General features: G+C 36.5%; 1 protein-coding gene across 1 annotated transcript in view; it reads left to right on the top strand.

The window, feature by feature from the left end:
* Window positions 1–632: 632 nt before the first annotated feature.
* The window catches only part of ADGRL4 (adhesion G protein-coupled receptor L4), a 117,591-nt gene continuing 94,118 nt past the window's right edge, over window positions 633–24,105 (top strand). The window contains exons 1-2 of the mRNA XM_090271689.1: window positions 633–745; window positions 2,078–2,227. Of these exons, the coding sequence (XP_090127815.1) occupies window positions 724–745; window positions 2,078–2,227 (172 nt within the window). The 5' untranslated portion in view covers window positions 633–723. The remainder of the gene's footprint in view (window positions 746–2,077; window positions 2,228–24,105) is intronic.

Below are 24,105 nucleotides of genomic sequence, written 5' to 3'. Positions count from 1 at the left end.
GTATCCAATATGAAAAACAACATTTCGTAATGCTATACCATTTTAATTCTTGAAACTTAGCTTTTTAAATTATTCTTACCCAGTCGTTTTAGCCACAATCCTAATCTCTAGGCAACACAGAGAATATAGTTATTTCGCATTCTGGAACCCTGATCCCCAACAAGGTGAGGACTGAATACTGGCAATGAAGGCCTCATTGCTGGGAGTCAGAGCTTCTGACTGCTTCTTCGCCACTAGTTTTTACGGAAATTCATTAGTGAATAAAAGAATGCAATATCCTGAAATTAGGCTATAGGAAGGACCCCTAAAACCTATTCATTTCTAGATGCTCTCTCTGGCAGGTCAACCACTGCATGGGTTTCTGAACTGCTTTGGTTGTTGAGCGCAGGCCTCGGGTTGAGGTGGGAGCGCTCTGGTCACTGTACCTGGGGGCAAAATGATCCGCAAAGGGTCTGCGAGAGTGCTGACACCGGCAGCAAAAAGACAGGCAATGAAGTCAGGATGGCGTGGGGGAAGCGGTCCGGGGGCCGGACGTGGCCCGCAGACTCAGGGCTTGAAACACACACTCACACAAAAGAGACCGGAAAGTGTCCGGAGGAAGCGTGCGCGTCACTGGGGACGGAGCCGAGACCCTGCCGCACCCGCCCAGCCGCTTCGCGTCCCGGGGACACCGTCGAACACCTAGTCGTGCTCCCGCCACCGCCAGCACCGCGGCCGCCGCCAATGAAATTCCTCCCGCTCCTAGGTGAGTGCCCAGCGCCCCTGGTCACCGAAGTTGCTGGAGAGCCCATTACTTGTAGGGAATGGGATTTTTCCAAGGTGGAGCTCGCTTGCCAAGTGCATAGGGCCAAGTCTCCAAGGAGCATTGACGCAGCCTCTCAGGATGTTTTTCTCCTTGCCCTTTCAACTCTCTAGAGTTCGATATTCAGGGCCTAGGGACTGGCAACTTTTTTTTTTTCCTGCTGACAAAATGCCCCAAATCCCCAAAGTTTCAGACTTTGACCTTTCTTCTGAGCCCTCCCCTGCTCAAGAAATCTGAGAAAATCCAAACCATTAACACTTGTGGGAGGTTTCCTGGCATTTTAAGGACTGCCAGCCCAGGCTTTGCGTTCATTTAAAATACCGTTTGATGATGCTGTGCAGGAAGAAAATAAATCACATCCTTGAAGGCGAATTAATTATGGTTTAGAGAGTATATACAACCCTGTGTTCGGCTGGGATTTAGAAGGGAATGTTTAAGCCAAATCTCTTGTTACTAGTAAGGACAATTTATCTGAGATGACTGAAAATATAAGAAACCTTGCATGATTCGTAACTGTCCATCCCTAAGAGGGCTTGTCTTGAGACCTTAGACGACAATAAAAAAAGAATGTCCTATACTTTTCCTTATTTTCTTCCTAAAAGCCCACCATTTCCAACTTTGTTTTTAATAACTCTGAAATAGGTCTTGTTGCTGCCGTTTGTTGGCCATGTTTGTGTGGCGTTGCATTTCTGTAAGATCTGTCTTTAACCAGTATATTGAGTTTTGTTTTAATTTCCCCTAATGGGAGAAAATATAAATTTTTTAATAGAAAAGGCAGAATTTATAAACAAAAAATATATAGTAATTGCATTTGTCCTTCCAATTACTATGATATGTTACTCTTCATCTTAACACAGATTTGAATTTTGAAAAACTCAATTTACTCTGATTTCACCACAGAATCATTTCCAGAGTGGGAAATTGTTTTACAGTCATCAGTTACCTTAACAGTATCTCACCTCAGGGTGAAGGGTGATACTATGGCCCAATGATCTAGGAATGCTCTTTTCTTTATAAAGCTGGATTATTACATTTTAGCTTTGTTGAAATTTACTTGATAAACATTGAGATTGAAAAGTATCAATCTTTTTGTGACTTGCTCTTCTGCTGTTTTTTTTTTTGTTTTGTTTTGTTTTTTTAGCTAAAGGCTCCTTTGGGAGCTACAATCTAAATAGAAAGAAGTCTATTTGTATTTATTGTGGTTTAAACAGTGGGGGGAACTTTTCTTCCTTTGTTTTTATTTTTGTAAAGATGTATTTTTCTATTTTTCTTTAGTGGGTTTTTCCACTTTGTTGACTTGTTCTTACACTCAAAATTGCACCAAGACACTTTGTCTTCCAAATGCAAAATGTGAAATACGGAATGGAATTGAAGCCTGCTATTGCAACATGGGATTTTCAGGAAATGGTGTCACAATTTGTGAAGGTAAGCAACCTTTACTATTTCTTTGGATTGTATTGTAAGATTAAATTTTAATGTGATTGTTTTTCCCTTGTCCGGAAGTATAGTTGTTTTATATGAAACTATTTGATTCCATGCTATTGATAAAAAAGCTTAATTAACTAAATATTAAGTTTGCATTTCCAATTATATATATATACATATATATATATATATAATTGATTTGAGAGAGAGAGAAGAAGGAAGAGAGAGAGACAGAGATCTATTTCTTGTTCCTCATTCATTGTTTGCTTCTTCTATGTGCCCTGAATGGGGATCAAACCCGCAACCTTTGCGTATGAGGACAACATTCTAACCAACAGTTCTACCCAGCCAGGGCCTTGTTAACTGTATATACTTTTGATGATTCCATGTTTTTTTTAATGACTATAAAAGACTGCCCTTGAACTTAGGCTGAAAAACTAAGTTGCACGAGCAGAGTCACAAAGAACAGAAAGTTCATGGCATCCAGACTATACTGATAAATGTTGTGATCCAGACTATACTGATAAACATGCTCAGATACTTTCTTTAGTACATGATCACCTAAATTTGAGAATAATATTAAGCTATTTTAGGTTTTCTGTTGTATACCCTTGGGGGTTAGGGAAAGGAGAGAGAGAGAGACAGGAGAGAGGAGAATTTTGAAAATGCGTTTTTTGTGTGGAAAAGTAAATCTCCTTCATAGAACTTTAGGCTAGAGCCCAGAGCAAGAATGCTAGAAAGGGTCTTTCTAGGGTGCAATTTAACCATCGACTTGATAAACATAACACCATATAATCACCAAATTTAAGTAATTTCCTGCCTGTGGTCTTCACCACTAACACCACTGTTTCTCCCCTTTCTTCAAGCATCACTCAATCTTTATCCACTTTTCATTTTTTAGTAGAATCTAGTTTTACCTGGGTCAATAGAGCAACATTCTGTGTAGAATAGAGCAAATGAAAAAGATTCAAATCATATAAATTAGCTTTAAAATATAACTAAATGGCAAGTTTAAATGCCATTTGAACTTATATGGTTTTATATTCCTAAATGTATTTAAGATAACATGAACTTTTTCTAATTAAGCCAGGATATTGTACACTGTTATATATATATATATATTGCATGTGTTTTTGCTAATAGTATAAACAAGTTGTATCTCATGAATCAATTTGATAAGCTCTTTAGAAAGATTAAATATGCAATATATTGTAAGACCAAACCTCATTATAATTAGCGTAATGTTTTTAAAAATGTAGAACAAAGCTACAGTTGCTTAATGTTGCATTAAATCAGGCCTTTCTGCTTGTACATACAGCTGGAGTTTGTAATATACTGTTCTGCAAACACTACAAAATTCTTTCCATAAATAATCTTGGATTTTTATTGTATATTTAATTGAATGGCATTATGGCAAGTTGATAGTTGAATGACCTTCAAAATATTGCATTAAACGTATTAATGTGCTTTTCTGCTGATCATTACAAATTGTACCATGGCACTTCATAAGTATTGTGGGGTTTTTTGTTAGGTATTTTTCAACTGTTGTGATTACCATCATTAACATCAATAATTTTTCACAATTATACCTTCAGCAGTCAAACAGTTTTTATCATGTACTTAATGATTTCTGTTAAAAATACGTCTTTTTCCTTGCTTCCTAAGTCAATAGCTTGCTGAAGGGCAGAAAATATTTTCCATTGGAAAAAAATACTTCAAGGCCTTTAGCCTGTAATTTCTTTTCATACAAAACACAATTTGTAACTGGAATGTTTTTTTCTTTTTAAGTTCTTTATAACCTAAATCACCCCCTTTTCCCTTTTTAACTTAAATCCTCTTTAACTTAAATCCATTTTTATTTATAGAAAGTTATATATTTACTTGTTCTAATATTCACTAACTGAGGTAAATGATGTCCCCTTAGAGCTGTTCAGAGATTGATTTTTATCATTTTCACCTTTTATTAACTGTCAGATTTTTGTCATTTTAGTAAGTATATTAAATATGCTTTTTTTAAAATAGAATTAAACTTAAAATATTGTATTATTAACTCTTGGTGGCTTTTTTGTTCCCTAGAGAGAATCCCTACTTTTCCTATATATTTTTAAGATTAGTGTTAAATCAATAAGAAATGACTAACCAGGATTTTCATTACACGGGATGCATACTACTAGAGGAATAAAAGTTGTTTGGGGTTTTTTGTTTGTTTGTTTTTTGTTTTTGCATTATTACCATCACCTTCATTATCTTTATAAATTTTGGCTCCCTCAGAAACCTGCCAAATAAATATTATGGTAATAACCATTTCTCACTAAATGTACTTATTCCAAGAGCTGGTTTAAAACAAATCATTCAGAATTTGGATTACATGCTTCCATAGAAACAATTTTTATTAGTAGTGAATTTATTTCATTTAATTATCTTTTTATTGAACAAATATTTATTGACTACTTTCATCATAATTATTATGATTTTCACCATCATCATTAGGTGAGCTAACATGTCTGTGCACCTAGTCCAACATATTATTATGGCACCTTTATTTAGAATTAGTCCCACTTTCTCTGTAAGGAAATAGTCTTAGAAAGGTTAAGTGAACATCTCAAGTAGTACAAAAAACAAGTGAAGATGAAATTTGAACCCAAGTCTGTCTGATTCCAGAGCCTGTACTCTTACTGAATATGTTTGACCATAAGGCTCTACTTAACACACACTGTTACGCCTTTGGATTAAAATAATCAATAAGAAATTGGCTTCAATTTCTAGTATATCTGGGGACAGTTACAGAACTGTATGACTTGATGCAATGTTATAACAACAATAAATATAGGTAAATTTGAGATGTGTAAACCAGCTTCAGGAAAGCTTTCTAAATAGTGATAACATTTAAGCTGAGAGGATTTATCAAGATTGACAAAGTGTCAAAAAAGAATCAAGTGAAAGGGATCAGACTTAGCAAAGACCTAAAGTTGAACATGTATAGTATGTTTTAAGGAGTTCTAAGTATTTCATGCTGGATATGTATCACAAGATGTATTAATTGAAGGGTCAGTGGGAATTATGAGACTATCAAGGGTATGAACTTTATTCTGTTAACAAAGAAGAGTCATTGGTAGGTAGTAAATAGCTGAGTCACGTGATAAATTGTGTGCATTAAGAAGATGACCCTGTTAAGGAGAGTAAGAACAGATTAGTAAAGGTCAGTCCATCCACAAAAGGCTATTATACTCGACCTATAAAAACAATAGTACTTTATATTTGTATAGTTCTTTATAATTTATGTCACTTGTACCCAATATGTCTTTAATTTTTATGTCAGCCTTTTGAAATAAAAAGTACTGATGCTGTTTTTTATTTAACAACACCAATTATAACTTGCTCTGTTGCAGTGTGCTGCTGTGGTCTTTTGCATACAAGAGAAGCAGGACTCTGAAAGTGAGGGAGCTTTGCAGTGGCCCAGGCTACAGTGGTAAAGCTAAGCCTCAGACACAGGGGTCTCAACCTTTTCCAGATTACCAAAAATGTCAAAATATTACCAGTCCCCTGACAGAATTTTGTAGTACAGGTTTTTAAACAAAATTGGTAAAACAGTATCATTTTAATAGGCGTTTATATATTATTTTAAAAACATCATTGAGGTATTGATGGGAGTTTACACACTTATCTTTATGCTGATATGTGAGGTTAAGACACAAGATAAAGAAGTTTGTGTAGAAATTTTGGGGTATGTTTAAAGACTTTTGAAATTGATTCCTTTTATCCCAGGTAAATAAGACAGTGTTGGAAATGGAAGGGAAAGTTGGAAAGGTTAAAAGGATGTCTGTGTAAATCTAAAACATGAAATTGCTTGAATTGGAGTAAACTGAGCTGGGAGAAGTGAGAAAATGGAGTAAGGGAAGGATTCAATACAGTGAGTCTTTGGGAGTAAGGACGAATGAAAGACAGTCTCCCTATTCTCATATAAGCTGATTAAGTGAGGCCACATTCTTGGAAGTTTCATGGAATCAGGTGAGAAGGAAAAAACAATTGTTCCAGGTAAGGACAGAAAGGGTCAAGAAAGATATATTTGCCAGTTTTTATGCATGTATAAAAATATTTTCTTAGCTTGGGACGTACGTATTATAAACAACATTGCAAGTATTTTACAGAAAATAATGAAGTCTTGGTGCCCACACTTAGGGAAACATACTCTACATTTAAAAAGCATTTGTCATTATTATCAAATAACCATATATATACTTGTAAAATTCAACTGCAAGAACATTATAATAAACTAGAGAGCAGCATGACACTGGCAAAGATAGAGAAAATAATGGCACAGTAGCTTTCTAAGTGTAGAAAAGAACAAATCACCTGTGGGTTCAGAATGTAGGAGAAACATCAATTAAAATAATCCACTAGCATGATTCTGCCTGGGTTAAAACAGAAGTGATGAGGACATGTGATTGCTTCCATAGCAGTTGGTTCTTTAGTAATAACCAGATTGGTCATCAAGGTGGGCAAACCAACCGTCATCAGAATGGATGCAAAGCCTACAAGATGGATGTGCTATGTTGTGTGTATACACATCAGTTATAATAATTAGATGTACTATGTAAACTATGTTCTACAAATAATAACTATAACTTTAAATATTTAACAAAGCAATACGCGATAATTCCCAAAACAGAAATGTGAACAGAAAAATAACTCTAATTCTTTGCATCATGTTTCCATGATATGCATTTAACTATAATATATTACACCTATATGATGGATATAAATATATATATATATACCTTTGACTTTTTATGAAGTGTAGTCACTTCACATATGTGAATGACTTTTAAAAACAAGCATGCCAGAATCATATGTGCTGATGGGTAGTTCCCACTTCTTAAAAAAGTATTAGCAATACTCAAAATTTTATTCAAACCCAAATTTATGTCATATATATATGTAATTCTTTTTTATCTTCAATAGCAGTGAGATTTTTTAAAGTAGACTTATTTTCAGAAACAGTTAAGAGGAACTTTTAGCCAAATCTGATGGACAGTTAATTGTCAAAGTGATTTTCAGGAAATGGTGTGTGGTTATAAAGTAATCTGAGGTGAAATATTTTGCATAGATAACATACAACAAAGACACTGTTAACACTTTTGAAATGTCTTGATATTTCTTGTATCTTGTTTATAATATTAAGATAACCAGAATAAACATACTGACTTTCAAATTGTTACTTCTCATTTGGATGCATAGATTCTTTTATTTGTTTAAAGATAAGTGCATTATTTTCATGCATTCATCCTATAAATACAATATTTTCTTCATGAATCCACATCCCAAAAACATTTTTACTATCTTTAGCTCTTAAAAGTAACAAACATAAACCTAGTTCATTGTTGAATTAGATTCTAAGTAAATACCCGATTATTCAGAAATGTATTACACAGTTACAAAGGCAATTATTTTATGAAGTAACCATTACAGTTTAGGAAAAATGTCATAGAAACATGTAAGTGCATTTTGGGAAACAGAGCAAACATTTTATTATATGAGAAAACATCACAATTACCTTCTTAAAAAATGACTGAAAAAGAGGGAAAATCATAACAATTGGAATATTAATTCTGTCCCTTTCATAGTGGAAATGTATTATAGTTTTGAAAATTTAGAAAATGGTACCCTAATTACTTAGCAAAAAAAACACTTAGTTTTGTCATATCCTGGCAAATTAAATAATCTGATTACCCAAATTAGCCTATTTAGTGAGTGAGACAGTTTGGAACAAAAACAGGAGAAGGTGAGGTTCACAAATTATCTTAAATTGTATTCATATATAACTCTTCGAAGTTACCTACCCAGAATGTAAAGTAGGTCAAAAGTGCCTTGATCAGGTCCCTCTGAGAAGTTATTTTTCATATCATCTAAATCTTGTCAGAAAACTTGAAATGTGTATCTTTTGAATATTTGTTTTCATTTCTCATCAGTCATTGTCAGCTTTCCTGGTAGTTCACGTGTAACTTTTTTTTTCCTTTTACCTTTACTGTATTTTTGTGGCCTTAGGATTTGGGAGTAGAGGGTTGAGTAGCAGTCTGGGCTAGCATTTTCTTTTGCAGTGGGCCCTTCCCTCCATTCCTCTCTTCTTCCTTCCTTTCTTCCTCTCTTCTCTTATTTGCTGTTTATGACAATCCTCAAAATGACATAGGTCCTGATTTTTAAGTAATATTTAAAGAATATTTTAAGAATTGGAAATACATATCTCAATATCATTACACATACATCTTCCTTCATATGTAATAGTTTTTCAAAATTTTGAGGAAGCAAATGTTTTTTGTAGAACAAATGTATGTTCACATACTCCAGAGGAACTTCTTAGGTAGAGAAATACTATGACAAATTGAAAAAATACTTACTTTGATGTGCTTCTACATAGTTCTGAGTCTGATTTATTTAAAGAGAGGTGCATATTTCCTCAGATTTCTTGTACTGAATGGAAAACATAACTTACTAAAAAATCATTGCCTAAATTTACCTTATGTTTCAGGATGCATGATTTCTGTGAACTGCATCCAAATAAATAAAACACCTTTGCCAATTTCAGAAATCCCTTCCCTTGTACTAGAAATATTACCTCTTTCATCTGTTGATAACAGAAGAACAAAATCTACTGGAATAATTAAGTAGGAACTTCCTCAAAAATGGCCACTCTATAAAATTATAAATTCCTTCAACATATAGAAAGAGAAAAATAAAACAATAAATGATAATGAAAACTTCCTTTAAGCTAATATTTTATTTTTTAAAAGAGAAGAAAAAAAGACATGTCATTTGAGGTTTGCTGACCAGCTTCACATTTTTTTGTTTTTTGTTTTTGTTTTTTACAACTTTATTCATTTCCAGAGTGAGGGGAAAGGAGGGAGAAAAAAAGGGAAAAGAACATCAGTGTGTGGTTGCCCCTCACGCGCCCTCATCCGGGGACCTGGTCCATAACCCAGGCATGTGCCCTGACCAGGAATTGAACCAGGACCTTTTGGTTCACAGGCCAGCACTCAGTCCACTGAGCCACACCAGCCAGGGCAGCTTCACAGTTTGAAAACTAAAAATTTCTCTCATCTGACTTGACAATGTTGTTTTTGCAGACTAAATTTCAGGAATTAATTCTCTTAAGTTATTTCTGTTTCACGTTTATCTCAATTATGAGAATTAATGAGATACAAATTAAGAAATATCTTGAGTTTTTGAAGAAAGGTTACCATGAGCATATAATACTGCATTTTGGCAAATAATTGATAATGAAACACCATGAAAATATATTTTTTAATGTAGAAGTTTCACTTACTTTTAATCATTTTAAATCAGTATTATCTAAATGGATTCATTGCATAGTTAGAATCAGAGAAGTAACATCAGATAACTAAAAGCACAGAGAATTAAACACATAGCTTCTGAGTCTTTATTTCAACAATCAAAAAGAGTTACTCAAAATTCTGTGTCAGGTCAATCCTAAATAAGACTTACTATCAGATTTGATAATGTCGGAGTACTGACTTTTTTTCACATGAAGTATACCTTTTTTTTTTTTTTTTTTTTTTTTTTTACTTCAGGCTAAAACATTAACTCATATGAACTTCAGATGATAAAGTATCAATTATAATAAAAACTGGAGATCATGGTTTTGGAATTTGTTTTCATTTTGCATGTGTAATTAACCTGGCAATGTACAACCTTATATTTTCTGTTCAGCAATACCTTTAGGAGTTGCTAGGAAATTTCAACTAAGTGAAAATTTTGCTCTATATGTGGAATTTTGATACATTTTAATACTCAAGAAAAATCCTGGTTGAAAGAGTAAAGAAATAATAGAGATTATATAACTTCAATATCATCAAGCAGCTCACTAAGTCTGTTTTTCTGCTTTGTTTATTATGGCCTTACTTATTGTCAATATTTTAATATTACCAAGTTTATTTGGCAAAATTTTTTCTGGAATGTCAGTTTGCTATAGTCCCACATTTGTAGGGCATCAGCATACTTTATAGCTAATTACTGGTGGTTTCAGAAGCAAATGAACCAGTCTTTTGATTATCCATTTTCTCATTATTGCTCTTCCTCCTTATTTAATCTATGCTGAAATAAGTAACTTTCAGATTTATAGCTTATTCACAAAGAGTCATAACATTAAAGTATATTAAAGTTAATTTTAGTGCTTTCTGTGAGCTAGACTGTATTCTAAGCACTTTACATGAAGTTATGAATTTAATACTTATAACAACTCTCTGCAATAAGGGCTAATATTATTCTCAATTTATAGATTAAATAATTTTCCCAGAGAAATCACATTCAAACAATTGCCTCATGTAATCTTCAACCTACAATATGAAGAATGTCTGCAAATAAGAAAACTGAATCTCATGCTGACAAAAATGACTTACTTTGCTTCTACCCCTCCCATCTCAAATCTCTTTTTTTCTACTATGTTCTCAAAACAATTGATAAAATTGAAAAAATACATATTTTGTGCATACCTATGATACTGTAGAGATACATACAGAAAAGTTAAAACTATTTGTAAGTTTCAGTATCTTAATCAGGTGCTGACAATAAAATCAGTGAACTCAGAGTAGGGCCATGAGTTGGCTACAAATTGAGTGAACTTCTCAAGGCAGAATCCACTGCCACAAAAGGGGACACTTCAGGGTGTCCAGAGAAGGGTGGCTTTTCCTTGTGGTGACTGTATCCTCTCCCCTTCCCAGAAAAGGCATGGAAATCTGGGAGATGGGTTGAGACACTTTTCTAAAGGCCACACAGATCAGTCTCCCCATTTCTCATTGGTGTTTGCTCTCAGTTAAAGCCAAGAAAATACCCCTAAAGGAAATGTCATCTGCCTGGAGGGAATTCTTGAGTATGAAAATTAAGGCCACCTTCCTACTCCCCACCTATGCATGCTATTGGAATTATGTCTGGAAATTGCTGTGTGCCACACATGCATACAGGAAAACCTGAATTCCCTTGCACTAAAGAGGTTATAATGCCTGGCAGGCAAAACCTTGGTCAAATAACTGTAATAATCAACATTGTTATTTAATTATAAAAGTGGGTCATTTAAGGATAACTAGTCATTGGAGAAAAGCCAATAATACACACACAAAGATGAATAAATAACACAATGGCCTGGGAAATGATACTCTAGGAGGAGAAAAGAGGTTGAGAAAAAAAAGTCCAATTTATACCCTTACAGAGATTCTGGAAAATTTTGCATCCAAATAAACAAAAATTAGAATAGGTTTCTATGTACAAACTAGCTATCACACCACAAAAATACTTCTTTGATAAATCCTAAAACCTCTGTGTCCCTCAATTCCTGGGCCCTCCTATGTCCTCTTTTTCTCCTCTCCTTTTATAGCAAGAGACATGAAGAAAACAAGCTGATAAAATTGTCAGTAAATAAACAGTGCTTAAAAACCAACAGAAGATTGAGGCTAAAGTCTCCATTTCTGGGTTTCTTCTCCTACAGGGACAGTCACACATAAACAGGGAAGCTACAAAGTATAATTTTTTTTTTTTTACATATTAGTGGAAGGTACACTAGGACACATTAGTCCAAATATTCTTGAGCTAATAAGCAAGGGGATTCAATACTTCTTTTTTATAATAATCTAATTTCACTCTGTGAATTTTTTTAACCTGTGTCCAAATTCCTCTTTTGTTTTATCTCAGAGTCGAAATAAGGTAGCCAGTCTGTTTTCTGACCTTAATTGCACTATTTACTTATAGTTTTTCACACTATAATGTCATTAAATGAGATGGAGCCCATATGTGGTAACCAGGAATAGCACATTGTTTTTAAAGAAATTCTGCCCCATTTGATTGAACCAGAGCTTTGTTTTGTTTTTGGACTCACTTATAACTTTTGTAGTTGTAATATTGTAATTATCTGCAGTCTCCTCCTTACATTGTTGTTTGTTTTTTTTTTTACCCAACTGATTTTATGAATTCATTTGCTAATAGTTTTTTTTCCCTTAAACTATAAGAGAAAGTTTATTTAGAAAGTCACAGAGGTAGAAGAATGGAGCCATAAAAGAAATGTGCCCAGGAAACAAGTTACAGAGGCAAAAGAAGGACCCTTGGAGCTTAGGAGAAAGAGAGAGGCAAGGAAAATACAACCAGCGGGAGGGGGAGTGGGGAGAGGCGCAGGTGTCTCCATAGAGAGAGCCACCCACTTACTAATAGTTTTGATCATTCCTGTTAAACAAACCGAATATATTTTTCTCCTCCAATAAAATGTATTTATCATCTGATAAGTATTACTCCCAAATGGAGGTGATAATGTGCATAATGAGTACATGATGAGCCAATGATGGTGAGAGTGGAATTGATCAGAAGAATAGTCTTCTTAGAAATCTATGGCCAGATTTCTCCACAGATTTGCAGAAATAAAAAGCAAAGATGAAAAATAAGAGAACAAAACTGAAAAACAGAGGACCAAACATAGAGAATCTAATATCCATCGAAGAGAAGCCTTGTTGAAGAAGTGATCAGATAAGCTGTAGTGAGCAAATAAAAGGCATAAGACAATTTCTCAGAGCTAAAGAATAATATGAGTCTTCAATTAAAAGAGCGCTTTAATGCCCACCTGTTTTCTACACAATGCTGGCGCCTTAATTCTTAGCTCATGTTTAAAGAATACCTATTGATATCATGCTGTAAGAAAGGAATATAATTTACTTAATAGCCTGCCATTTTTATTTATACATTACAGTGTTTTTACTAGCTTTATGTTCTTAAATAATAATGGAGTATACAGGTTGCTCCATTCCTGGAGCCTAAGTAAAAACCTAGGCTCAAACCATGGACAGAGTGAGAGAGAGTGCTTTTCAAGAGGACATTTGGGTGACTGTTACGGTCAGGAGGGTGAATAGATACCGAACAGCTGAGAAACAGATGATCACTACAAAAAGTTTATATCAATCCTCTGAGCTTTCATTTCGATATTCAACTACTTTTATTTAATCCCTACTTCATTTAACCCCTTTCTTGAGACTCGTTTTAGCTTAAGGAAGGGGGTTACATTTTAGAAATCCTGTGATATAACCTCATCATCTTAAAAATAGGTAATTTCTAGACCAAAGTGTTACCATCCAGGTTCCCATTACTGGATCCCTCTTTTACATCCTTATATTTCAGTAACTGAGACCCAGACCTCTAACTGAAAACCATCCTTAGCCCTGGCTGCTGTGGCTCAGTGGATTGAGCATCGACCTGTGAGCCAAGTGTCACTGGTTCGATTCCCAGTCAGGGCACATTACTAGGTTGCACATCAGATCCCCAGTTGGGGGCGTGAGCGAAAGGCAACCACACAGTGATGAAAAAAAAAAAAAAAAAAAAGGAAAAAAAAAAAAAGAAAACCATCCTAGCATGTCATGCCCCAGGAACTAGATTTTCTGATAACAAATTCTAATTTTACTGTGCCCGGGTCTGCAAGCTTATTATCTATATTCTGGTCCTGTTCAACTGGGATTCTCATGGTAAGTCCCAAAGAACATTTGAGCCTGTTTCTCAGTAAAATGAGCTGCTTGGACTAGGATCAGTAGTAATGTCTCTCTTAGCTTTAAAAGCTTTCATTCTATTATTGTGAAATAATAGTCAATTTCTAGTTGATCTGCTTTTTTGGGTAACTAGCATGGATATGGTGCTCAATTTGAAACATGAACATTAAACATATGGATTTCAGTCTCTTGCCTCTAACTCAGTGCACTTTCCAATGTACACACTGTTCTTTTTAACTCTGATCTCTGGAGCTGACATGACCAATGCAGGCAAGGTTTTCTTTTAGTCCTTCTGCTTCCCTCCTCCTCCTTAAGACCAGGATCCATCATGATATTCTTTCCTGCTGAGCCAGGATGTGACCTCAACGTTATTCTCCGGACAGATGCTACAAATCAGTAGAAACTGACACATCAATGAAACTTATTTTCCTTGTTTTCACTGGTGGCTTCCTCCTTTGGAAGGAATTTCTGAACCAGTCTTCAGTGAACCCTCCTGAATTACAATGCTGAAAAGTAAGGTATTAAATAGAATATGATCAGCAAGAAAAGTACCATGTCAGTCACTTGAACCATTAAAAACAAACCAGAAGGCTATAAAACCTTGATGTTTTCATATATGTTCTCCTATCAGAGAGGTTTAGTCACTTATATGTAATTGCTAGTACCCCTTTAAATAGGAAGTTATGCATATCCATCTGGGGGGGAGGAAGATTGCAATTTGTGTGATTTTATAATTACCATTTAACTAACATCTGGAACAAAATGCTACAAAATAGAACGTCTCTTTACACTGCAATTCCAAAAGGACTTTGATGATTATTTGTTGATGAGTGCATGATGAGCCAATGATGGTGAGAGTGGAATTAATCAGAGGAACAGCCCTCTTAAAAACTTATAGCCAAATTTCTCCTTTCTGAAGGTTACATATGTTTCCAGAGAGCAAACTACTTTGTCAGGCAAAATAAATGAAACAGGAAGAGAAATTGAGCTCTTCCAGTGTTAGAAATATAAGCCAAGACTCATTGTCTCAGATCCAATACATGTTATTTTCTAAGGCCCTTCTGATTTATATCTGTTAAGAAAAATGTTTGTTTTTCATAATTTCCTTTAATATTTGTTTCAATATGTAATGTTGGAGTAAGTTTTGATGGGATCTGCCTGCTTTTTAGTAGTGCCTGGGGAATTCTGTCAATGATTACTGTTTGAGGACAGTGACTAATTCTCATTGTACTGTATCCTTGGAACCTACTAAAATTTCTTTGGTCCAATTGTTTAAATACCATGGATTGTTTCTGAGTGGTCATTCTGATTGATTGGTGCCCCATTCGTATTGTACCCTGTGTATTCTGAATTTTTTAAGACACTGTGGATGATATCCCTGCTTTGGGTGTATCAGCACTGATTTAATTCAATTTCATACATTGTTAAAGGCTAATGCAGCAAGTTTACCTTAGGTATGATCCCGTCCCAAATAGTTTGCTGTAAATAAAATGTATCCCTTATACATTTGCATGGATGACCAGTTAGCATCACATTGATTTTCTCTAAACTATCTCTGTTTTCTTACAATATTTCCAGTGATTTATTATGCAGGACTGAATTTTCATTATCCTAACTATTGCTCTTTGGAACATTTTCAGGAATTAAGAAGTAGCATGTCCTAAGGCAGGATCAGTTGCAATATTGCCACTATGCTTTTGATGATGATGACCTTCTGTTTTTGACACATTCTAGCCCTAATATTCAAAGTCTCAGGAGTCATGCTGACTATGCTGTTTGCTTCTGCATCTAATGTATCAAATATGTCTTTTCACAAAAATCCTAGGAAGTGTAAAATTATTAGCACTTAGAAAAATGAATTTTTACTTCTAAATAATTACTTTGACGGTTCTTTGTCTTATTACAAAAAAACTTAGTCTATGTGTTTTTGAAAATATCTAACAATCCTTCCAATGAACTGACCTTTTTAAGTGCAATTTACATTAAGTTGTATATAATGCTCAGTTACCTATTTAAGATGGAGTTTCATCATTTTTAAATTAATATGCTCAAACTGAAGGACTGTTACTGAAAGAAAATTTGTTTTTTATAATTCTCTAAATTTGATTAAAATAGAATAAATGATCAAATGAATGAATTGGGAAGAAATAAAATATATTTACTCCCTATAACTTTAAATTATTCATTAGAATTTTGATACTTCCAAATATAAAGATTATGAAGAAGATGTTGTCTTTAACCACAAAAGTGTTCTGTTCATTTTTTAAATGAAGAGACTTTAATAAAGGTCTACTTATAGAAGTGTGGATAATTTGAAGGATGATGGTGAGGCATAACCAGGAGCCCTCACCATGTCCATGGCTGCAGGGACAAGGGCGAAATCAATGGGACCGAAGCCAGAGAGAGCTGGACCTTGGAGAATAGGTCCATATGAGAGCCGAGATTGGGAACCCTGCCACGGCCAGAAAAAAGGCATTAATGCATGGAGGGAGCAGAAAAGATACACCAACTTTTCTCTCCTTCCAGCCTTCAGTCTCCTTCCCAGAACTCTACCAGGGAGCCTGAGGGGTGAGTCTGGCCTGTGTAGGTCAGCCTCTTGGGGCAGGGGGTAGGCAGGGAAGGACGTCATTCCTGGTGTCGTGTCTAACAGGTTTTGAGCATTCACTTCTTGGTCTTCAATTACAACAAATTTCCCAGACTGGTTTTTTGTTTACTGTGATTTTGCTTATTTTGATTCTTTCCTGCTTGCTAAGAGCACATTTCTCAGCATTTTTTTTCTCATGAAAAGTGGAGTTATGTATGGCATGTGTCCTAAATTCTGACATTCAGGAAGTCTTTCTGTTGTCTCCATGCCTGAATGCCTCTGCAGGTTGTTGGCGTTTTAGGTTAAGCTGTGTGATCTCCCAAAATTCTGTAGCAGAGTGGTTCCCAAAGTGCGTTTCACTGAGCACTCCTATTACCACACCGATGGAAAAGGGTTTCATCATCAAATAAATTTGGAAAACTATGCTTGCTAACATCACTGATTTAACATGCATAGGGGAAAACAATAACATTTCTAAAACTGTGTAATTTTAAGAAAGATTCCATGAAATGTTGAGAAATACTTACGTTGGAGGAAAAGAAAAGATTCTGTCATAAAACAAATAGGGGAAATGCTGAATGACTTAAAAAAATTCAAAACCTTGCTCTGGCCCAGTGGCTCAGTTGGTTGGAGCATCAGTGTCATCTGGTACACCAAAAGGTTGTGGAGTTGATCCGTGGCCAGGGCACATACCTAGATTGCAAGTTCATTCCTCAGTCAGGGCATGTATGGGAGGCAACCGATTGATGTTTCTCTTTCATGTTGATGTGATGTCTCTCTCTCTGTCTCTCTCATCTCTATCTCTAAAATAAACACGTCCTTGGAAGGGATTTAAAACATATTATGCTGAGGCTTTTTATGGGTGTTTTGTTTAATTTTCTTAAAAATGTGTTTTAACGCTTCCCAAAAATTACTCACTCCCTAGCTCTAGTAAAAATTCTTTTCACTCCATTTAGGTGTGTTGAAATCAACTAAAAGATAACATGTTCAGGAGGATGTAGGAAAAATAGTTTGAAAACCTCTAATGTACTATCTCAGATCATTTCTTCTTCCTGTCTTCTTGAGATATGATTTTACATGTTGTATTTTACCAGTCCTCAAACTGTTCCCAAAGAGCTGAATTTACAATACATTTTTATCATTTGCTAGTCAGCTGTATGAGAAAATACCACTGTATAATCTGTGTTATACAGCATTTATATAAATGCATCAAACGTTTAGAATGTTGAAAAACATGTAAGAAAGCATATTTGTCTGGCATGAAAATTCTGATTTTCTGAGTATTAGGACATTAAGGCAAGATTATTGAAATAGTTCAGCCCTTCTAACTATTTTGGTCCATTGCCATTAAAAGGAAAGGTACCAGCCCTTAAGTTACTGTAGTCTCTTGTGTAGTTGTGAGTAGGGTGAAAATAAGGATATCAGGAGGAAAAAAATCTTTTTAACTAAAGTGGAATACAGAAAGAGAACTTCAGGATATGAATGTAATAGATGATTATATTTAATATTTGAGTCAAAGAGTTTTCATTAAAAATGTGATTATCTTGCGTGTCATTGGTAAGACAAGCTCAATTCCTGCAAAGTTCCTTTACATGAATTTACTGCAAAGTAATGCTATTTTTCATATTAACATAATTTTCCCACAATTTTATGTTCATATATTTACATTACTAAGAAATCTAGATTATATATAGGTCATTAATTCTTTTTATAATTGTTTAAAACTCCCCAAATAAATTTCAGGAACATAGAATTGTTCAAACCTTGTACTTATTTTAAGGAGGAAATTAATACTTTGGTCTTTTTATTTACTATGGAAAAAGATAATGATGTTTTCTTGGAAGATTAGAATCTAACCAAACACTGTAGGCTATATATAGCATACAAAGCCTTGTGCCATTTGAGAAAATGCTATCAGGAAGAAAACCCAATGACTGAATTCCTGTGCTGTATTTTTTAGGCTCACAGATTTAATTTAAAGCTTATGTTTTGAAAATAAAATTTACTGTATGTTTTTAGCTGATAAGAAATTGATTTTGTGACCTTGCTACACATTAATTGAAATATCTGGTAATATTTGTTGGCTAGATTTAAGGAACCAAACATGTTGGGAACCCTATCATTCCTTCACATGAGACTCGTAGGTCAATCACTTTGTTACCATTGTAAGGAATGAAACTGCTTTTTACCACTGTGTGGTCTGAATATCTCTCTCTATTGCATAACAAATGTGTTTTATTTAATATAATTTACATCATATTATTATATTTAGTTGGTTCACTATATTGACAATGGAGCCCTTTAACTTATTTAAGTGATTTACTTATGGGTTGATAAAATATTTTGTATTTTCTAATATTTAAAGGTTATATTTGTAAATTAAAAATAAGAATGTGTGCACATGAGCTCATTTAAACATAAATTTTATTTGTTATTTAAATTATTTTATACATTTTAGAATGCATTTTTTAAGTTACAGTAGAATAAAGGAAGTTAAGTTGTCTGTGTTCCCCATATGTCTTAAATGTTAGCTCAACTGTATTGGCTCAGACTGTGTTTACACAGGAAAAAATGGATTACAGAGGAGAGTTAAAACAAATGGTAAATTAGTAATATTTTCCCAAAGAAAGAAAATATGCATAAGTTTTTAAGCTTCTTTGGTCTTGACTAACCAGATTCATTATCTACATGTATAGTAATTATCCTGCCAAGTGGATATCTCCACTGTATTTCTCTCTTATATATATGGCATCAGAACGAAAATTCAGGTCATGTTTATTTAGTGACTTCATGCAGTTTGGCCTCTGTTGAATAAGTACATCCCAAGTCTTAAAGTATTTAGTATGAAAAATATAATTGAAATTCTGTTTAACATTTACAGCTTAAATTGGGAAGGAATGTGCTGGGTTTTTTGTGAATTTTTTGTAATTAAAATGAACATGTATAGACCAATCAATTTTTATGAGAGTGCACAGAATATTACATCGTTCTAACACTTGATTGATAGTTTTGCATTTGTGACAAATTTATTACATTTTAAAATAAGAGTGCTGTATAATCCTTTGTGTTGGAAAAGTTGTTATGCCAGGTTTCCTGGTGCCATATGGAGGATAAGTTCTGAGGATAATTTCTGGACCTTTATAAACACAAAAATCTATTGAGAATACTAAGGGAGGTAGAACAGATTTCTGTTGTATATGCAAAGCAGGAAGGCAAGCAGATGCTTGATTAGAGTGTTATGTTTGTTCAACTAATGTTACTTTCACTGCAGCAGTTTCATAATGGAATAACATGTGGGGAAGAATGTTTTTATTAATGTGTTTTGGACTTGAAATTTCAGTTTACTAGTGGACAAATATGCCATAAAAATTTTAGTATGAGCATTAATTGTTGTTTTATAGCCAATAATCTCTTTATACTTGTCCTTTGAAAAAATTCAGATGCTTTCTTTAAGAATAAATATGTGAAGAGTTCATCTGAATTTAAGCAAGACTTTAGATTATAACTCATAGTCAGATTTCATTATTATATTGAGGAAAGAAATCCCAAGTCTTATGAATTATTGGTGATATTTTTAATAAAAGATTCCATGATTCATAAATTGCTAATGCCTTAATATTTGCAAATCAATTTATTATTTAATTCAAAAGTAATTGTCCTTATAACATTGATAAATGTAATAGACATATGATACACTTAGCAGAATTTAAAATAAAATTTTGAAGTATAATAAGTAGTCAAAACTAGGACATCAAACACTGATATAAAATAGAGGCCAAAACAAAGTGTTTTTGTTTATTTCAAAGTTGGTTTCAGAGGATGAAGCATCATGATTGGGACCCACTATGAAAATCTGAGCCTCAGCTTTTTAGATTCAGACACTATTGATGATTTCAACAAAGATTTATCAAAAGCAGAATTACAGTTTGTTGTAGGAGGTAAGGCCGTAATAGAAGCAGAGCCTTAAATGAAGCCATCTATGGAATCAAATCCTGGTTATGTCATTTACTAGATTCATATTTTTACCATTTTCTGTATACTTGGATATAAATAGTTTTATCAACATCAAAATATTTTTGAGGTTTAAAGAAGATAATACAAATAAAGCACTTAGTTATGATACTGGCCATCTAGAAAGGTTTCAATAAATGATAACTGTTATAATTAAATCCATCTTTCACTTTCTGTCAAATAGGTTTCAGTAAGTTCATTCTCTTTCTACTTTCCCAAACCATCCAGAAACCAGATTATCTAGGCATGTAGGTTCTGAGGCTAACATTACACATAAAATAACTAGGTGCACTTCTCCTTTTTCTGAAGTCCACAAACAACAATACTTAGATGTACTTCAGCATATTACTTACATGCACTTCAGCATATACCTGGAATAAGGGCATATCATTCCCTATGTCTTAATAGTTGATTAATTTTAACTCACATTTTAAGCTTAATGTATCTGAAAGGAAAACAAATTCCTTATTTATTAGTAAGCTTTACTTAAAGAGAGAGTTCTTTAAAATTCCTTTGTACCTATCACCTTTCCTAATACGAGACTGAAATTAAACTAGAAGCAGATTTTGCACCAAAAATCTAAAAAAACACATGTTGGGCACCTATGATATATTAGGCACTTCGTACAAATAAATAGAAGAAAACATGTTTTTATAGTTACTATTTATCATAATGGATTAATGATACATTAATATTTATCACAAGTTTTATTGCTTGTAAACAATAAGGTTTACATGAAACCTTGAACAAATCTCTGTATTATAAAATTCTACTACAGTGTAAATATTAGTGTCTCACATTGCCTTGTCCCTACTCACTACTTTTATTACTATTTCACCTTCCCTCTCAGAAGTCATCTTTCTTTCAATTAGCCAACACTTATCTGTTTTTCCTTTAGTATAATGGTCTTCGTCGTCGTCGTCGTCGTCGGCAGCCGTCCGTCTCGAGAGACGATGGCGCAGCTTCTTGAGAGTCTATCTGCACCGCCGAGAATGGCTGTGCAGTCCGATTCGGGAGTGACAATCCCTGCCGCACTTGGTACAGGTGAAGGCAGATGGCTGTTGTTGCTGCTGTTGACGCTGCTTCCGCCTCGATCTTTTCTGGACCGCCTCCTCGTTGCGCGCAGCCTCCGCGCGTGACATACCTTGCCTGACCGCGAGCCTCCAGGCTAGGCGGTCGTCTGCTTGAACTTCCCATGTGTTGAGATTGATGGAGCATTGTGTCATGTCCTTTTTGCAGATGTCTTTGAACCGCAGTTTTGGGCGCCCTGTCATCCTCTGGCCTTCTGCTAGCTCGCCGTAGAGGAGGTCTTTGGGGATACGGCCTGCATCCATTCTTTTGACATGGCCAAGCCACCTGAGGCGTCTCTCGCTAAGAACTGCATGCAAACTGCTCATGTTGGCTCGCTTCAGCACCTCGGTGTTGGGGACCTTATCCTGCCAGGTGACATGCAGGACGCGTCGTAGGCACCTCATGTGGAAGCTGTTGAGTTTCCTTTCGTGCCTTGCGTAGGTGGTCCACGTCTCGCTGCCATAGAGGAGAGTGCTGAGTACGCAGGCTTGGTAGATGCGCAGTCTGGTTTTCTCAGTGAGGCTGGAATTGTTCCACGCTCGCCGGTTCAGTCTGGCCATAACTGTGGCTGCCCTGGCGATTCTCCGGTTGACCTCCAGTTCGACTGACAGAGAGCTCGAGATGGTGGACCCGAGGTAAGTGAAGTCGTTGACAACCTCCAGGGTGTATCCGTCGATGGTGATGCATGGGGGAGTCCCCGTGCCTTGAGCCATAACATTCGTCTTCGTCAGGCTGATGGCTAGTCCGAACTCCTTGCATGCGTGGGAAAGGCAAGTGACTAGCTGCTGGAGTCCCTCTTCGGAGTGTGATGTCAAAGCTGCGTCGTCGGCGAAGAGCATCTCACGGATGAGCACCTCTTTGACTTTGGTCTTGGCTCGTAGACGGGCCAGGTTGTAGAGCTTGCCATCGGATCTGGTGTGAATGAAGACACCTTCGCTGCAGTCCTTAAAGGCGTATTGGAGGAGCATGGAGAAGAAGATTCCGAACAGCGTAGGCGCGAGGACGCAGCCCTGCTTTACTCCGCTGCTGACTGGGAAGGCCTCAGAGGTTGCGCCGTTGTAGGACACCGTGCTGTGCATGTTGTCGTGAAAGGACATGACCACAGCAAGCAGATGTGGTGGACAGCCAATCTTCCGTAGCAAGCTGAAGAGTCCGCTTCGACTGACCAGATCAAACGCCTTCGTGAGGTCGATAAAGGCGAGGTAGAGTGGTTTCTGCTGCTCGTGACACTTCTCCTGCAGCTGGCGTAGGGAGAAGATCATGTCCACTGTTGATCGGCCAGCTCTGAAGCCGCACTGGGACTCTGGGTAGACGCGGGAAGCAAGGGTCTGCAGGCGGGCAAGGGCGACCCGGGCGAATACTTTGCCGACGACGCTGAGGAGAGAGATGCCCCGGTAGTTGTTGCAGTCGCTGCGGTCTCCTTTGTTCTTGTACATGGTGATAATGTTGGCGTCTCTCATATCCTGGGGGATGTAACCCGCCTTCCAGCAGAGACAGAGTAGATGGTGGAGCGGCTGTAGCAGGACTGGTTTCCCGCTCTTTAGGATTTCTGGAGGGATTCCGTCGCTTCCTGGTGCTTTCCCGCAAGCGAGGCGGTCGATGGCTTTGCCGAGCTCTGCCGCAGTAGGTGGGGTGTCTAGCTCCTCCATGACTGGTAGGTCTGGGATGGCGTTAAGAGCAGTGTCTGTTACGGTGTTCTTCGTTGCGTACAGCTCGAGGTAGTGCTCGGTCCACCGCCGCATTTGCTGTTCCTGGTCAGTGATGACCTCACCTGTCTTGGACTTAAGGGGGGCGATCTTGGAGGGGATTGGGCCTGTTGCCTTCTTGATACCCTCATACATTCCTCGTGCGTTGCCTATATCGGCGGCTTCCTGAATGCTTCTGCACAGGTTTAGCCAATAGGTGTTGGCACAGTGGCGGGCGGTCTTCTGGACTTTGTTCCTGGCAGCCCGTAGAGCTTGAAGTGTACTGGGAGTGGGCGTGACCTTGTAAGCCAGTAGGGCCTTCCTCTTAGCCTCGATCACGGGTTCCATTTCTTCCCAGTGAGCCTCGTACCAGTCAGCGTTCTTCCGCTCTTTCTTCCCGTAAGCAATAATGGCGGAGTTGTATATGGCGTCGCGGAGACGTGGCCAATTGGATTCGATAATGTCATCTGCTGCCACTCCCTCGCCGAGTGCATCTTCCATCCTGTTGATGAATTGCTGGGTCTTAACTGGGTTGCTGGCACAACTGGTGTTGATGCGTGGGCGACCCTTCATCTTGGAGTGGTGCAACCTCTTCGGCATTATGCGCACCTTGCTTACCACGAGGGCATGGTCCGTGTCGCAGTCTGCACTGTGGTAGCTGCGGGTGAGGAGGGTGCTGCCAATATCCATTCTTCTGGTGATGACGAGGTCAAGCTGGTGCCAATGACGGGAGCGGGGGTGCCTCCATGACACCTGGTGGATCTCTTTGCACTTGAAGAATGTGTTTGTCACGCACAGGCCGTGGTGACACAAAAGCTCAAGCAGTCGCTGACCATTCTCATTGATCTTTCCTCTCCCAAAGTTTCCGAGGCAGGTGGGCCAGGCCGTGTGGTCGGCTCCTACTCTTGCGTTGAAGTCTCCAAGGAGATAGAGAGCGTTACTTCTGGGAATCTTGGATAACGCTTCGTCCAGTGCATGGTAGAACTGTTCTTTCTCTTC

The sequence above is a fragment of the Furipterus horrens genome, unplaced genomic scaffold (assembly GCF_987537825.1).
Source record: "Furipterus horrens unplaced genomic scaffold, mFurHor1.1.pri manual_scaffold_3, whole genome shotgun sequence".
Taxonomy (NCBI): domain Eukaryota; kingdom Metazoa; phylum Chordata; class Mammalia; order Chiroptera; family Furipteridae; genus Furipterus; species Furipterus horrens.
This window is presented reverse-complemented; position numbering and strand designations above follow the sequence as displayed.